The 18,546-nt window shown below is 36.3% G+C and overlaps 1 protein-coding gene across 1 annotated transcript; it reads right to left on the reverse strand.

Annotated features, from left to right (window-relative positions):
- Positions 1-5,451: 5,451 nt before the first annotated feature.
- Positions 5,452-16,593, reverse strand: LOC110114850. Its single transcript, XM_020847875.2, has 7 exons — positions 16,277-16,593; positions 16,067-16,178; positions 15,732-15,831; positions 15,402-15,586; positions 14,330-14,393; positions 14,180-14,230; positions 5,452-5,790 (listed from the first exon to the last, which is right to left on the reverse strand). Exons 1-6 carry the CDS (start codon positions 16,576-16,578, stop codon positions 14,214-14,216), a joined length of 780 nt encoding a protein of 259 aa, XP_020703534.1. The 5' UTR covers positions 16,579-16,593; the 3' UTR covers positions 5,452-5,790; positions 14,180-14,213.
- Between the last annotated feature and the right edge of the window lie 1,953 nt (positions 16,594-18,546).

An 18,546-nucleotide genomic window follows, 5' to 3' on the forward strand; every position in this document is an offset into this window, starting at 1 on the left:
ATCCCAACGTCTCGCTTATTTAGAAGAATTTTGGGGAGTCTTAACCTGCCCACCACATCAAGAAAGGCATGTACGTTTGGTGTCAGGTGACACCACAGCTGTTGTCTGTAAGCACAGCAATGTAGATATATCCCACATCAGCTAACTGTATTCACTACAGCTCAAAGCTTATAAATACATCTGTAATCAGTTTCTAAACTTAATAAGATAATTCATACTGTTTCTTTAACTCTGCATTCGCTCTCCTCTCTGTGCTCCTTCTTCCTCTCCAATTACTCTAACATGGTATCAAGAAGCTAGATGGGGGATCAAGATTCTTCATCATCTCTCCCTCCCGCATCCACAATGGCAAACACCACGGTCACCGCAGAACTTGTTCTTCCGCCAACGCTCAAATTCATCATCTCAAATATCAAGAACCTGCTTCCTTACACACTTACCTCCGACAATTACGCTCTATGGCGATCGCAAATTTTTCAGCATATCTCGGCTAACGGATACGCTGCTCACCTCTCCGGCACCACCACCCCTCCGCCAGATCAAAATTCAGTCGAGTACGCTCAATGGCGTCTCATTGACAGCAACATCGTTTCGGCTTTATTCTTGACGATTTCGCCTGCAATCCTTCCGTATGTCATCACCTACTCCACCGCTAATGAAGTCTGGAATGCCTTGGAAAAACGACTTCAATCCTCGAGTCGCTCGCGCATCATACAACTCAAGAACGAATTGCATAACGTTCAAATGAATACCTCCACGATGCAGCAATACCTCGGCAACATCAAGAACATAGTTGACACCATCGCAGCATCCGGCAGCTCCGTCGATCCGGAAGATATTATCCTTCACACCTTAAACGGTCTACCGGCCTGCTACAACCCCATCAAGACTTACATTCGGTCATCCCCTCTTCCGGCCGATCTTGACGCTCTTTACTCGCTCCTCTGCAGTGAAGAAATTCACGTCAATCAAGAATCCAAGAAAGATCAAAATCCGGCTTCCGCAGCTCTCTACGTCACCAATTCCAACCAAAATCGCTCCAAGAACATGAAAAGGAACTACAAGCCACGACCAAACTCGAACAGAAACTCTTCCGGATCCGATCAATCCAACACTCAGCAGAACTCCTCTGGCTCTCGACCAATCTGCCAAATTTGTACCAAGATCGGTCACTCCGCTTTCAACTGCTGGCACCGAACTAATATCAACTACACCCCGCCGAATTCCTCTACCCCGCGTGCTCTTCTTGCTCAACCAAATCAAGAATTGACACAAAACTGGGTACTGGACTCGGGTGCAACCAATCATATGACATCCGATAACACTTCTATTCAAAATCCCTCGATCTATAATGGGCAAGACTCTGTCTCGACAGCCAGCGGATCCACCATTCCGATCCAACACTTCGGTCAAGGTTTGCTCCCTCTGCCAAATACACCTCGTAAGCTTCGTCTCTGTCATCTTCTTCATGTTCTCGATTTGACTCACAACTTACTTTCTGTATCTAAGTTAACTCGAGACAATTCGGTCTCGATCACCTTTGATTCTAACGGCTTTGAAATTAAGGATGTTCAGGATCAACAGCTCCTTCTTCGTGGTCACCTGCATAACGGCATTTACCAACTTCAGGTAGAACCGGACCCCGGACAGCAAGCCTTTCACACGAGGTTCACATCTCCGGCGATATGGCATGCTCGACTCGGTCATCCGAATAACAAGATTCTAAACAACATCGGATCTAGCACAACCGACATTCCTCACATTTCTTCAGATTTTAATTGTCAATCGTGTAGTATGGCGAAAGCCACAAATTAAAATTTTCTAATAGCAAATATGTAACCTCGCATCCTTTTGAACTTATTCACTCGGATGTTTGGGGACCTATGTCTTCTTCTTCTAATACGTTTCGATTTTACGTTATCTTTACTGATGACTTTACTCGCTTTAGCTGGATCTATTTCTTGCATAACAAGAGTGATACCTTTAACTGTTTTAAAAATCTTTTAGCTATGATTCAAACTCAGTTCTCAGTTACTCCAAAGGTGTTTCGTTCCGATGGCGGCGGAGAATTCACAAGCAATGAATTCAAAGACTTCCTCACAAAACTCGGCATTCTCCACCACTTAAGCTGCCCTCACACACCGGAACAAAATGGCTTAGCCGAACGCAAGCACCGCCATTTATTGGATCTCACCCGCACACTACTTCACGCAGCCGGTCTCCCGAATTCTTTCTGGACTGATGCCGTGTCAACGGCTAACTACTTAATCAATCGCCTACCTTCCAAGGCGCTCCACCTTCAGTCCCCATATCACAAACTCTACAACAAACCGCCAGATTACGACCATTTAAGAACCTTCGGATGCCTTTGCTACCCATGGCTCCAACCCTATACCTTGAACAAACTGGAAACGAGATCTCAAGCTTGCGTGTTTCTCGGCTATTCTCCCCAGCACAAAGGCTACAAGTGTCTAAATTTATCTAACAATAAAATATATATATATCAAGACATGTAGTCTTTCACGAATCTGTTTTTCCTCTCAAATCCTCGGCGGCCGCGGACAACGGGCAAACACAGCAATCAGACAATCCTATTCCTCCTCTACTTCTCGTTCCGTCCTCTACTTTACACCATCAACATCATTATTCAAACAATTCTTCCCCACCAAGTCAAGAAAGACATGTATGGGTCTTTAAGGATACCTATTTAAAAATACATTTTTTTCCTGCAGGCATAAAAACACTACACGAGTACTTAAGCTTTACCCCGCTATGCTAAGAAAAACGTGCACAAGGTTCACCCGTCTTATTGCAAGCACCACAATGAATTTCCTACCATCGTGCTAAGAAATGCGAGCATATGTAGTTGCTTGCCACACTTCAAATGCCAAAAATAAGGTTTGGAGCTTTTTTAGTTTGGGGACATTTATACCTCAACGAGGAGGCGCCGGTATTGAGGGCACGATGATCGAGACAAACAATTTTCTTTCTCTTTTTTGCATTTTTTCTTTTTTCTTTTTTCTTTTTTTCTTTTTTATAACAAAAACTATAGAAAGGAGGTCTGATTGGATTGAAGAAGGAAGATTTGTTATTTGGATCGGCTAGAATAGGAAATTTAGCAGCTATAAGGTGGAATGGATGAGGTATGTCGGGTTAGGTTCCGGATTTGGACAATTAGGGATCAGGCTGATTGGCTGGAGTGTGATTGAGGCTGGATTAGTGGGATCGCATCGACGAGAGCTGCTCAGTTTAAAGCAAGGAGGCGCCGGGCTCGGCCTACTCGCATGAAGAGGGATTCGACACAATAGGGAGGAAGCAAAGGTGTGAGATTTGGTCGGCTGGATCGTTTGGATCGGCGGGTTCGGGACCGAGCAGAGATTTTGGTATGCAGGCCGGCAATGGGAGGCAGCTATTGCGGCTCTTGAGCAGGATCGGAAGCTTCGGCACGGTGGCTTTGGTTCAACGGGTGTTCGAAGTTGGCTGCAGGCTACCTGGGGTCGGTACGACGTATCAAGGAACGTGATAGGGAGAAGCCAGTTTCCTGTGCCGTGGGGGGGATCAGAGGTGTTGAAGCTCGCGAGAACGTGAGGAAGAACGGAGGATCGTGCGGCTGGTGCGTGCAACAAGGGTGACGAGAGAGCTGGGACGGAGTGACAGGTCTGTTCGATCGGACAGCGGAAGGCACGGGTATAGGCTTCAGCATGAGGTGTGGAAGATCGGGAGGTTGGAGCGAGAGGTGGAGTTTGGCTGAAGTTTATTCGAGCGTCTGGAGACAGGGGAGTGGATCGAAATGCTTCGACGGGAGCAGAGAGCGAGCAGGAGAACATAACCGAAAACTTCGTTCTTCCTCGTTTCATTAACACGAACAGGAGTGCAGAGGTCGAGACGAGTGAATCATGAGGCAACAGGGGCGACGCCGAATGCATAGGTATTTCACCATAATTTCTACAAGAGTTTTGAGAGGGTGATGTGAAGGTCAACATTCATGTGATTTATTACAAAAACCATAACACAACATTAATGCAGCTCTCCTTATCTTCTTTTTTTTGGGACATTTAGGCCATTTAAGGCAAACTCACATACACAATGCATACACATGGACTCGAACCTTGGACCTCTTGGTTGGAAGCCTAAGCTTTCAACCAATAGGCCAAGGAGAGTTATGTGCAGCTCTCCTTATCAATCATAAGTTAGAAACAACTTCTTAAGTTAGAAATATATTTGAAATTTTATAATTCTTTTCTAAGCATATTCAAGCTTAAAAGTAGCTATGATTCCAAAACATCCAAAAGAATTATTAATTAAAGTTTAAAGTATCCTCAGAATCACCTATTTCCTCATTAGAATCATTGATTTCATAATCTCCCATCTCCACATTTATATCTATATTCTTACTAAACACATTGGCATAATAACCAATTTTAGGACATTTAAAATATGACCTGAGGCAAATGATTTTGCCTTAGTGCTCTTATTAATTATAATGTTACTATCATTGATAAAATTGGTCCAACAAACTAAACTTGATACTTTGATAAAATAAAATGCTCCCAAGATATTCAAACATATAAAAAATTAACACTTGCTCAAAATCAACACAAATTAAAAAGCACCCTCAAATAATAGAATGTGGTGATGAGATGCCATCTCTTTTATGATATCAAATCTCAAACCAAATCTAATTTAGATAGTGATCATAGGATCTTTAATGATCTCTGAACACAACTTAACCAATTGATTTTGCAAAGTAGTCCAAATCTCATTCATTTCACAATTTGCTAAATTTCCCTGTTAATTAATACCAATTTTGGGTTGCAAGATGACAACCTAAAGCTCTGATATAAGAGAAATTATTACATGCGGAGTTGTAACTCGCATCCGGACTCCAATGAGATTGTGTCATATCACTTGTACATAGTAATGTGTAGAACTTGTACATTGTGTATATGTTATACACATTGTTGCGTATATGTGATGTGACACAATCTCATTAGAGTCTGCACGCATCTGGACTTCGCACATAATAATTTCTCATGATATAAAATGATTGGGGTGGTTAAGAGGGTTTCCCAATGCACACTAGAATGATGCATTATATGAATCATACAAGAGAATTTTTGATTCATGGTTCAAACACTATTTATGATGTAAGAGTTTTCTCTCTTTAGGTGCAAAGCCAAAAAATAAGTTTATAACTGCAAACCAGAGGTAAAAGCAACCCATTCGCATAAGAGCAACAGCAACCAATGCGGCTAATAATACAAAAATTGTAATAGTAAACCACAGATATCAGCAGAGAAGATGATCGGTAGCAATTGTGTTGAAGAAAAAACCTTTCACTTTGTGACAAGTTCTACTTTTCTCTACTTACCGATAATGCCATAAGAATGAAGATGAATCGAGCCGAACTCTTTCAAATAATACTAGCTTCCATGTTCTCCAGAATCTAAGAGAGTGAAACAAGTATTATAGGTAATGAAACATATTAATACATTTAAAGCAAACATTCAAATCAACTTTTATAAGTAGCCACTCATCGACATAACGGTACTTAATATCTTGGGTTTTGAAACATTTGTCAGCTAAGCGGCCTTCCAAGCTCCCTACATTTAAAGTTGGGGCTGAAGACCTCATAAATAGTTACATTAAAAAGCTTAAGAAGTTTAAAACCAGAGAACCGATCAAACTTCCTAGATAACGGTAGCAACAGAGCTTGATAAAAGTCCTCTGTTCCACTAGGAGTATACACAGCTCCTACCTACATAAGCAGTTATAAGGTCTCCATGAAACCTGTTGAAGGAGACAATCAACAGATAGGCATCAATATAGCTTAAAAGCAGTCATTAAACAATAAAAACTTCTACATTCCATGCATAGAAGCTCAAAGCATGCCATGAAAGGCATTCATAAGAACTCAAGCTCCATTAAAATGTCATATTTTGCTCATTTTGAAGTAGAAGAGTTGAACACAAACAAGAGTATGTTAGATTATATTTGGCTTGAAAAGAACTTGATAGATGAAAATATTAAGTATATAAATGAATGTATTTATATGCAAACATAATTTTCATTGCAGTTTAATATTGAAAACCACTGACTATGCTTTGAGAAACCTCAATTGATGGACTTAAGTTCCATTTAATTGGACTTTTCTTCTGTTAAATTTTTTGTAAAACCTTTTTTAATTTTAATGAGAAAAGTATGCTAAGAATATTACCATTTTTCATGAAAAACAGTTTAAAATAGACTTTAGAAGCAACTCGTATTTTAGTGCAAGATCGGAATGTTTTATTTCAATGTCAATCATACCATATTAGATATTGATTTATCATCATATTGCCCCATTTCCTGACCTATTATACCAGAAGGGCCAAGATTATGGTAAATGTAGACATGTTTATGACCCCTTATTTTGCTAAGCGGAGCTTACTTTTTCTCCAGCAAGAACCTACTAGCTTCCACATGTGAAAGAAGATGGTCAATCATAAGTTGACATTTTCATTACAGGGAGTCTCAGTCTATTCTTATACAGTAGCATTTATTAAAATTTATATCTTAAGCTAATTCTAGCATCCTCTTCAGTTAATAAGCAAGAATTGGAGCAGACTACATTCCACAATTAAATCATACTTTGAACTTTAAAATTAAATATTCCAATAGATTTGTGATTAGGCGTTCGTTTGTTAATCAAAATCATACCGACTACAGTTATTTCGAGGAGAATTAGATTTGAATATTTAACTCACGCAGTATTCTCAAAGCTTATGTATTTGCATGTTTAACATATTTGTCGAAGCACATGCGAGAAATTTGAATATTCTTTTTAGCTGACATGCATAATTTTGGATGCATCTGCACTATGCATTTGCATGCTATTTGGTATGCTTGCACAATACATATACATGCTTTCAATATGGTAGCATGCTTTTATATGTGATTGCACAATGCATTTGCACATATTTTGATGCATTTACATTGTATGTTCGCATGCTCTTAATTTGCTTGCGCACTTTTGAAAGCAGAGCGCTTTGTTGAATTATTGCATGCTTCTCGAGCTAGTGACATGTTTTTGGAGGCGGTAGCTTACCTCTAGGGGGTCTCACATACTTCTCAAGACTGTTACATGCTTCTAGAGGCAGTGGTATATTTCTCGAAACAACATGCTTTAGGTTCGAGGATTTGCATTTTAATGTATATGGGGAATAAAAAAATATAGACTTAAGAATTTACGTGGGTGTTAGCTATTGGAATGCTCCAAAATTTTATTGAGGCCCGAAGCATGTCTTCTATCCGTTTGTATGTTAGTTGCGGATCTAATGACATAAAATACAAAATATATTCTGCTTCATATTTGCTAACTCTCAAATAAGACGGGATTTATCCTTATATGAGTTATTTTAAAAGTAAGCAGAGACTATGATATCTATCATCTTCTTCTGATGATTGTGACTTTTGTTAATATATACATTTATAAGGATGAGTAGGGTTGCTAGTTCTGTCCATATCATCTGATAACTATAATCTTTGTCTGCACATGAATTTTTTTAAATATATGCGTAGCCTATGAGTTATTGTTTTTCCTTCTATAAATAGCAAAGGTTCAATTCATTCTTTTCATTGCAGTTCTGTTCACTGAGCAAATTCTCTAAGGTTTACATTTATTTTAGTGTTGGTAAAGAGTTTCTGTGCTCGCAAGTTCTTCAAAGTCATCTCAAGTTCCTATAAGTCCATTGAATTTCATAGGTTTTACTTAATTATAATTTATTTTCAACAGTTATTTAAGTCTAATTCCTTATAAATACACTTAGTCTAAATTATGGCAATATCCCGATGTCTCCCCCATGTAAGAGAAAATTTGGGAAGCGCTGAAGACTACCCATCACACTTATCATAAGCGGGACGATTAATATCATGTGACACCACGGTCAGGGGTCTTCTTCCACAACAAACTTTATAAATAACACATAGAATCTTGATCACCAAAATAAGCAAATGTCTCAACCACGCTTATCAAAAGTGAACGAATACTTAGGTTTGTAAGTTTTCCCCATCGTGCATATTAGAAGTAAACATGTACTTATATTGAGTTTTGAAATTATATGCTCAAGGCAACTATAACCAGATGACAGCTAAGCTGAGTTGGTATAATTTCAAACTCAATATAGGTATATATCCACTTTTGATAAATGTGGACGAGAATAACTAGTAAACCTAAGTACTCGTTCACTTCTGATAAGCATTACTGGAAGATTCGCTTCTAAATGTGATGAAGACCCCATAAATTTTTGATAAGCGAGTTGGGGAAGAAGACTCTCGACCATGGTGTTACCTGACACCAAGCATCCCTCTTCAAATAACTGTGGCAGACTGGCTTTAGTGCACCTCAAAATTTCTTCTATATAGAGGAAATGTTGAAAGGCTACCAAATTCAAACTAAATGTATTTATAGGGAACCAAACCTAAATAAATATTGAAAATAAATTATAATTAAATGAATTTTATAAAATTTAAAAGAATTATAAGGAATATGAGATGAGTAAGAAGAGCTCCCTTGCAAGCATAAAAACTCCTCATTAACACACGAATGAATATAAACCTCAAAGGACTTACACTGTGAATAGAACTTCAATAAAAAAAATGAACTAAATATTTTTTATTTATAGAAGAAAAATAATAACTCGCAAGTCTATATTTTAAAAAATTCATTTGTAGACAATGATTATAACTATCAGAAGATCGGAATAGAATTAGCAGGTTTCACCTATCTTTATAAAATCAATATAAAGATGAAAATCACAATCACCAGAAGATAATCATATATCTCTTAAGGCTCCGCTTGCCTTTAAAATGACGCATATAAAGACAAATTTTGTCTAATTTGAGAGTTAAAATAATTTGAAACATAATATACTTTATATTTAATACCACTAGATCCACAACAAATGAACAAGCAGACAAAATATATACTATGTCCCTCAATAAAACTTTGCACACATTCCTATAGCGAACACTCATGTAAATGTTTAAGTTTAAATATTTTAAATACTCACATACATTAAAATGCAAATTCCCAAACCTAAACAAACCATCTTGAGAACTGCATCATCGCCTCCAAAAGCATGCAACAATCTCGGGAAACATGCAATAAGCCCAAGAAATATGTTATTGACTCAAGAAGCATATCACTACCTCGAGAACTATGCAACGATCCAACAAAATGCATTACCTTGAAAAACATGCAAGCAAGAAACATGCAAATACGCAATGCAAATGCATCAAAATGCCTGCAAATGCATTGCGCAAGTGCACAAAAAAATATGCCACAACATTAAAAGCATGCATATGCATTGTGCAAGCACTCCGAAGAGCATGTAAATGCATAATACATATGCATCAAAAAATATGTATGTCATTTAAAAAATATTCAAATTCACTGCATGTGCATCGACAAACGTGCAAAACATACAATCACCTAAAGTCCAAAAATATTGCATGAGTTAAATATTCAAGATCAGTTCTCCTCCTAGAAAGGACCGAAGTTGACACTACTTTGATTAAACAAGAAAACATCTAATCACAAATCCATTAGGATATTTAATTTTAAAATCCACATTAGGCCTTAAAAGGCTAATTTAAAGAAACTCGTCAAAAAAATATATGCTCTTCATTCTTAACATTTATATTATAACTCAAAAAATGGATAATGTAACCCGATTCTATACTAGCAAGTGGGAGGAATTGACAAGGTTCCAATAAACAAAATTGTGAATTATTTACATCCTAAACTTGGCCGAATAGCCTCACGTGATAAATGATCATTTGACATTACACAAAAACCTAGGGTTAACCCATTTGAAAAATGGGTCTTGGATTATGACCCATTTGAGATTTTGGGTCGAATTCGGGTCTCGAAAGGAACACAAAATTAACCTAAACCCGCGCCTCAAACACGTTTTCCTGCATCATAACCATCGCGTGCACCCGCCCGCTGCTCCTGATGCGCTCGATCACGTACACACTACGCTCACCGCCTTGCTCGATCAATGCACTAGCTCGAGTAAAATGTCGGGTCAGGTCGACTCGGGTTTGGGGTGGAGGGTCTGGGTGTTCTGAGCTGACTCATTTGTGTTATTGGGTCGGGTTTGTGTTGGATCAATTGAAGACATGTCTGTTCCGGGTTGGACCCGAACCCAAACTGAAAATCTTTTTTGACACCCCTAACGATTGTCTAAGGCCCTCTGACCTGGTGGCTTAAATGTTTAAGGATTTCCTTATAATTTAAATAAATAGTTAAAATAATTATCATTTAACAGTTAAAATAATATTTAAGATAATTATTAATTAAATATTTAAAAAATATTTTTTATTAATTTTAACAATAAGTTAAAATATATTTCAAATATTAGTAAAAATATATTTTAAATGTTTAATTAATAATTTTTTAATTGTTTAAAAAAGAATTATTTTAATTATTTTTTTAAAAATCTCTCCCCATCAGCTCTCTCTCTCTCACCCCTCCTCTCTCCCACATCACCTGTCTCTTTCTCTCTCCCATCTTTCTCTCTCCCCTCTCTCTCTCCCTAATCATCTCTCTCTCTCTCTCCCCCTCACTCTCTCTCTAATGAAGAAAAAGCCAAAATGAAGAAAACGCCAAATGATTTGGCTTTTTCTTCATTAATTATCATTTTCTATGGAAAATGCTAAATTAATTGGCGTTTTCTACGTCAAATAATTTGACGTTTTATTAATTATTTAGCATTTTCTATAGAAAACGACAAATTATTTGACGTTTTTGCTCCTTTTAAAATTTTTTAATGATCACGCTTCGTTTGCTTAATTACGCATTAAACATGCACCTTTCTAAAATTTGGCCAAATTAAAATATTTAAATCTGTAGCTACTATGCGAAGAGTACTTAGTGTCTAACTAACAACTAACCTTACTCGAAAGTGCTCTCCCATTATCGAGAGAGGTATTAACAATAGGGGTTTGCACCTATAGAAAACTAAAACTCAAATCTTAAATACTCGCATATGAGAGCGAAATCTTTGTGTAGTGTCTTATCCTTATCTAATTTGCCTTTCAAAAATTTTTTTGGAAACATAATCCATTAAAACTCTCCCCTAATATATACAGAAAGGTCAAGGCCCCAAAAGCTTAAAGTTTCGAAGTCCAAACATACTTTGCACCTCAATTCACATTGTTTAAGCTTCATGTAAATCAACTTTTCTTCCATTTAATTGTTAAAACCAGTTTTAATTTTCATAAAAAAGCATGCTAGAATATTAACATTTTTCAATGAAAAACAGTTTTAAACGATTTTTGAAGCAGCTCATATTTTTATGAAATTGTTGCTTTTATTTCAAAGCAATAGCAACATCATAACACGATCATACAACCCCTAGCTTGATTTATCATCATCTTGCACTATTTTCTTAACCTATTATAAAAAGGAAGGGCATTATTACGTTCAATTTATATAAGTTTATGAGTAAGAAGAAGCTTACTTCTTGTCCAGCAGGACACAACCAAAGCACTTCGAGATGTAAATGAAGATGGCCAACCACAAGTTCACATTACATCACAAAGATTCTCAGCACATCCTTATATAATAGCATTTATTAACATTTATGACTTAAACTAAATCTAAGATCCTCTTCAGCTATTCAGCACCATCATGGCATGTCATAATGGCTTTCAACTCAAATATAAGCCTATCAATCTAATGCATCTCAACTTAAAATATCTAGAAACTGAAATTTGAACATATCATTGCAATGCAGAAATCATCAGCAAACAGATGTAATGAGCCTCACTGGCACTTAGATTCACTCTGAGGGCACTTCCCAGAGTCACACAAAATGCAACGAGATAAAGAAGAAGAAAAACACAGAGCTGAATTCAGAGCAAAACATCCACCTTATTTTTACAAAATTCTACAGGCGTTTTGGTAGGCCTTCACTGCCATTGGGTGTTGGAAATCTTTTTTGGTTGGAGTTGGTATTTATAAAGGAACGGAGGAACTAGAAGTCTCTTCTGGATCATTTTCTAACCCTCATGGACATCGATGGAATGACTATAGTTGACCGATTTGACATGGGTAAATCGGTTTGGCTAAAGTTTCATGGGGTTGACTTGCTCATCCTCTAGTTGAAGATCGTTAGGAAATAACACGAGACGCATTCTAAGACCCTAGTTAGGGCTGATGCCATCCAAATCATTCCTACCTTGAATTTTTTTAAAGATCGAAATGAGCTACTAAATTATGTATAGGAGTACCAATAGACTTTTGATGTACCGCGTAGTATCTCCTCTTAGATAAGTTCAAAAATGATAGTTTTCAAGTTAGCAAAATGACTTTGATTGAGTAAAAATTCATCACATATTACATTCATGAACTAAACAAGATCCTGATCATTGTGCAGGAGAGATTGGCCTTGTTGCCATCCTAATTAAAAGCTGGATCAAGTTGAGCCCAAAGAAAACGAACTTCACCAATAAAGTTATTAATAGCTTGTCCAAGGGCTTGTTAAAGATAATGAAGTGTGCGACATAGTTGATATCAATGAGATGGATCAATAGTAGAAAATTGAGTGAGAAAAACATATACTATCATAACTACAAAGTTTTGTGTGAATAATAAGAGTTGAGACATTGCAGATCTAGGTTATATATTTGTGATTCTTAAAAATCAATTCCCCTCTTATATTTAAGAAATTTCTCATATGAAACATTGTTAAGCACCAATACATTCAATTAGATTCAACTACAGTGCAGAAATAATGTGAAGATTGGGTCAAAAAAATTAGAAGAAAAGGTTAATGACAGCAATATGCACATTCAGGTTTACCAACGAAGATGAACAAAGACAAATGGAACAAATAAACCAGCCGCCGCAAGCCATAAGATGTCGCAATACAGTCACAAGTTCAGCCAACGGTTCAGCAAACATCTAAAAGTTGCAAGTATAGGATCATCATCAATGACATACTCTTGCACTCGAAAGCTTTTGAGAAATTTCTTAGCTTTGAAGGAAATCTATAGTTAGAGCAATCTAGAACAGCAGTGTGGATGCATGTGCTCAGATTGTTCATGGTTGTTAACTGAGGATGAGGCAATAAGGTAGTAAAATAACCTTAAGAAACAAAATTGCCAATGGTTAACAATAAAGTAGGAGAGGGTGACAATTGTGCTTGACCAAGAGAAGATTCGAGAGAGAGGGAAACAGAGAAAGAGGAGATAATAAAAACTAGTTGATATGGAGAGTGAAGGCTTGAAAAGGGTTGACAACCATAGCGAGAGGAGGTGACAATATTTCGGGCTTTAGTAGGCGGCGACATTTGCGAATCTAAGAGCAAGCGAGAGAGCTGCTACATGGCCTTCAAAAGACAACAACAGAAGCTTGACAAGCCCATTTATGCATAGGAAGAGAGATATCCATGGGAGCAAAATTTGAGGAAGGATGGCTCAATATTCTATTTTGCATTTATACAAACAAATACAAGGATTACATAAAGCCCGAAGAAGAAAGCAATAATAACAAAAAACACAATGAGAGAATAATTGTACAATATGTAGAATATTTATATATGATAGCATTTACGATTTCTCCAGGTCAAATAATCTTGGCAACCACCTGTTTGCATATAAAAAATCTTACCACACTTTCTAAAATGTAAGGCCCTTTAAGCCACACAGAAAGTGTTTTTACGTGCTTTTTAATCATAAATGTCAATTCTCCTGCACAGCTAATGACAACAATCCACATTTATATAAATGCAATGCAATACCGTGCATGAAATCTATTAAGATGCGGTCAGTTTTTCACTTTAAATAAAATCTTTGATCTGTTTCAAAGGTTTAATGTTTATTTGACTAATCAAAGCTTTATTTTTCCAAACAGTACAATTCTTTCCCACTTTCTTCTTGCAAGTATGGACCTTTTTGACGCAAATATATATGTAGCTTTTAAAGGCAGACGACATATTATTGCAACCAAACTTTGAGATCATATTTTATTGGCAAACCAATAATAAAATATTAACAAGTCAAGGCTCCCAAGAGCAAGACGTGCAAGAACATAAACATTCTTTTCCAATAAAATAACTAAAATCATTACAAAAATAAAAGATGCAATTAATTATACAAACTCTAGAGTCAACTTGTAAATCTGTCATACCTAAATGGAGAGCATATATGTTCAGATAATATCTTCAATAGTAAAAGGAACCTACAAACAAGGAAATGTTCAGAATAAAATGTTAAGAAGAAAAATTATTTGAACTAATCAGCATATTTTTCAAAATATTATCAGTTCTGCAAATTATACCTTGCCACCACTCCCCTCGATTAGCCACATCCGAATTATTACCATCTTCACTATCCTTCTTGTACTGAAATTGAAGTAGAATGTTAACACAGTGATGAGATTTTAACAAGTTTTGGCAAATTATATTGAGAAATGTTTCCCATCCAATAATAAAGACAACTTTTGTCTTGGTACTAGAACTCGGGCCAACTTGATCTCTTGGGTAACTACAAAGTGGTTAGAGAGACTCATTTCAGTAACTTGTGAACAAACAAGTATACTTTTTTTTTGGGGATCAATTAGGGGATTTGAGCCCAGGTGAGATGGGAGGAATTTCTTCCATCGACCACAGACCCAATCTCAAACAAGTATACTATCAAAGTGATCTACACATAAGCTTTTAGAGAAGTCTTTGCTAAGCGTCCAGTCTAAATTCCATTAATTATCTTGAATAAAATTTGACTGTGATTTTCTAATATTTGTGGCTACCAACTCTTAATTTATTCATTCTTGATTTTTCCGCATTGTAAATAACTAACTCGAGATTATTTTATACTTGACTTATAAGAATATGACTACCTAAGTCAAGTTCTATTCATACTTAATTCCTCACACCCGCTGCCTTATATTCTAACTATGAAAATGAAAGAAATTAATGGTTGAAAATGAAAGAAATTAATGGTTAGAGAAGGAAAGAAGAGGAAGAGAAGAGGGATAAGAGGAACAAAATCTTGCAGCGGAAAAGAGATGAGTGAAGGAGAGCATCGCCAACCACTTATTCTTCATGTCCAGCCCCCATATTCACAACAGCAGATTGTGTTATTTCTCAATCATTAAAATATAAAAAGTGGTATTATCTTAATTCATATAAATTGTAATCTCTTAATATACCTCTAGAAAGCTAGTGAAATAGTTGATCTCTGTGGGGTCATGGATGCAGATGGATCTCGTTAAATTATGTGAACTTATGTGTTTGTGTTTGAAATCTTTAGTTTATTTTATCTCTCATCTTCATTTAATTTTGCTCAAAATGTTATCACCATCCTAATAATCTTTTAGAACAACAGTACCATGAGAAAATTACAATCCTTACATTGTTTGCGCTATCAGACTTGTAAGAAGATGAAATCTCAGGAATAAAATCATCCCGGCCACCATAATATACAGATGAACTCATAAGACAAGGCTCTGCTATTTCACAAGGCACATTGGGGTCATTGTTTTTCTTCAACCCATCCTGTTCCTGGTTTTTACCAGGGCTAACTTGGAAACTGCCACCTGAAAACAAGCATGATTCTGATATTCACAAACACAACCCAAAAGTTCCTTCTTTCTTCGATTAGAACAAGAAATAAAATTCTAGCAATTCGAAGAAAACACAAATAACTAATTCAAGATAGAAGAAAGAGGCAAGTTAATATACTTGAAGCTCCCATCTGCTCAGTCAAACTCTGGCCCTCATTCTCTTGTTTTGTTGCCCTCACGGCCGATACTTCATAATGAACTGAATCCTTCACTGCAACCTGTTACCCAAATAATTAAATCGATCCTTCAAAATTCTAATGAAAAGCAAGAAAAGAAATCAATCTGCATGCATGACTTGAACTTAATAACTAACATAGCGGTTTACACTGTTTTGCTATAACAAAATACCACCTCAAAAGAACTACAAAACAATAACCCTAAACCTAAAATAAAGGGCAACGATTAAGCACGCCAAACAACAAAATCAAACAGAATATAGCTGCGAAATAATACCGGCGATCGTGGAGGGAAGATGGTACTCAAAATATCGGATTTTGAGGGCAAAGCAGGCTCCTTTTCAGGGAAAAACTCATCGACGAAAGACAATTTCTTTTCTTCCATCTCCCTACCAACAACAGAGTAACAACAAAATAACAAAGCCAACACAAAACCGCTGAAACGGCAAATAATAGACCAAAAGCCCTCTCCTTTCTTCTACCCTACCGCTCCCGATGCCCGAGAAAAACAACAGAAAGCGATAAGCAGAGACGAGAAAAGCAAGAACACGTGAAGTCTCCTGTGTATCTAGGAGGCAGACAAGAGGAGAAACCGCAGCACTTGCTCGAAGTCCTCCTTCCAACCCATGTGCCTGCATTTAAAGCCTTCTTCTCATCTCCTCCTGACCTCTCTCTCTCTCCCTTAATAGGACCAAAAACTTGCAAAATTTTCCATTTTAATGGTAATTTCTCTGCCAATATCTCCTCCAGTACGACGCCAAAGTTTACTATCGGCTCTGCCTCGCCCATTATGGCTACGATTCTTTAATCTTCTTCACCTTTTCCCCTACGGAAGGTTTCTCCTCAGCGTAAAAATTGCCTCTTTTTTTATTTTAATGCATCGGTCTTCTTTTTTTTTCTTATTACTGTTTTACTATCAGAGAGCCGTCAAAAGAGAGCCACGTTTTGCTTCTAACCGCTTATATGGGCCCGAGTAATGGGCCCATGCCACGTGGCCAAACAACGAGAAACGGCCACAACCTCCGCTGTGGGCCGCTGCAAATTATGATTGAAAAGTGAACAAAATATAAAATAGTTAGTCACAATCATATCCAAAGGAACCCTTATTTTGAGTGGAGGAAAGGAAACAAAACAAACTCTGGTTTTTTAGTAATATTTTTTAGATCTGTGGTGCTGTGGAGATTAGCTTTATTTTTCTTTTATTATTATTATTTCAATTTGTACAAACTTTAACATTTTAAACTTATACAATTATTTTGATTAATATGCCAAATATGGTATGGTTCATGCACATCATTAATTGCCTTCATAAAACAAATTTCATTTGAATAATTACTTTTTATATCATTTTGTCGCTTTTTCATGTGCCTATAAAATAATGTATTTTATAATAAATTATATTATTTATATCTAAATATAAATTATCTTTGCTAGCATCTTTGAATTATACTTTAATTCCTAAATAATAAGATTCAAATTATTAGTAACTTCTATAAGTGTGAATTTGATATTATGAATCTAAAATTAAAAACCTAAGTATTGAAATAGCAACTTTTATCCCACTTCATATATTTGCCCAAATAAGGCTTTTTAGTACACTCAGGTTTCGTTTGAGATGACAACTTTTTAGTACTAAAATTTCTTAAACTAAAAAATTTTGTACAAAAAAATTGCTTCAAAAAATAGTAAGGAAGTTGTCACAAACAAAGCCTCAAACATGCTTCATGTAATAACAAGATGATGTTCTCATATTTAACTCGCAAAGATTTTTAGAAAATTATCTATCACAATCATAAATTTGATAACTCACCAAAAATCATCTTAATCATGCGCAAATCTCAAAGCATATTCAAATTGAAAATTTCCTAAATTAAATTTATAACAATCCAAATTTCAATTCCTACAAACTATTAGATTTTGACACGAGTCTCTTATCTCTGTGTGTGTTATATCTTCGTAGGTCGTTAAACTCTATTTATCTACTGCCGCGAACATTCTAACATGCAACAAAGCTACTTAATTAATATATGATTGATCCAATATAAACCATCAGTTCTAAATACCACTTGTTAAAGATAAATCATAGGAATATTAAAATTTAACAAATCAATCAAATTTATTCCCGACTCAAAGATTATGAGAGATGATCAACTATTTCATATTCATAAACAGTTATATTTTTAATCAACTGATATTAATTAAGCCTGTTGCGTCCTAGAATATTCGTGGCAATAGAGAAATATAAATTTTAACGTCTTAGCTTTATATGAAGATTCAACACATAATCAGATAAAAGATATGGTGCAATATTCATAAGAGACTAAAATTTTTACGTGGAAAATTCTGAAAAAAAAAAGGAAAAATCATGGGGCCTGGCCCAGTTTGAATGAATCCACTATTATTTGTAGTTGATTATAAATGAGGCCCTTCCTTGGGGGAAGGCCTTGACTTATGTAATAATCATATAACATGCATTACATAATGGGACTTGAATGAATCAATATTAATATGTTTGTTTGGTTGGCAAAACAATAATCGGTAGGCAACAGAGGTAGGGGTGTCAATATTTGACACGACACGACAACCCGACCCGGACCCGATCCGGAAAATCCGGGTTGGACCCGACCCGTTTGATAAACGGGTCGGGTTCGGGTTCACAGATTTGACCCGTTTAATCAAACAGGTCGGGTCGGGTTGACCCGGCGGGTTACCGGGTCAACCCGTAAACCCGTTTAATTTAAAAAAATAAAGAAATGT

The sequence above is a fragment of the Dendrobium catenatum genome, unplaced genomic scaffold, assembly GCF_001605985.2.
Source record: "Dendrobium catenatum unplaced genomic scaffold, ASM160598v2 fragScaff_scaffold_484, whole genome shotgun sequence".
Taxonomy (NCBI): domain Eukaryota; kingdom Viridiplantae; phylum Streptophyta; class Magnoliopsida; order Asparagales; family Orchidaceae; genus Dendrobium; species Dendrobium catenatum.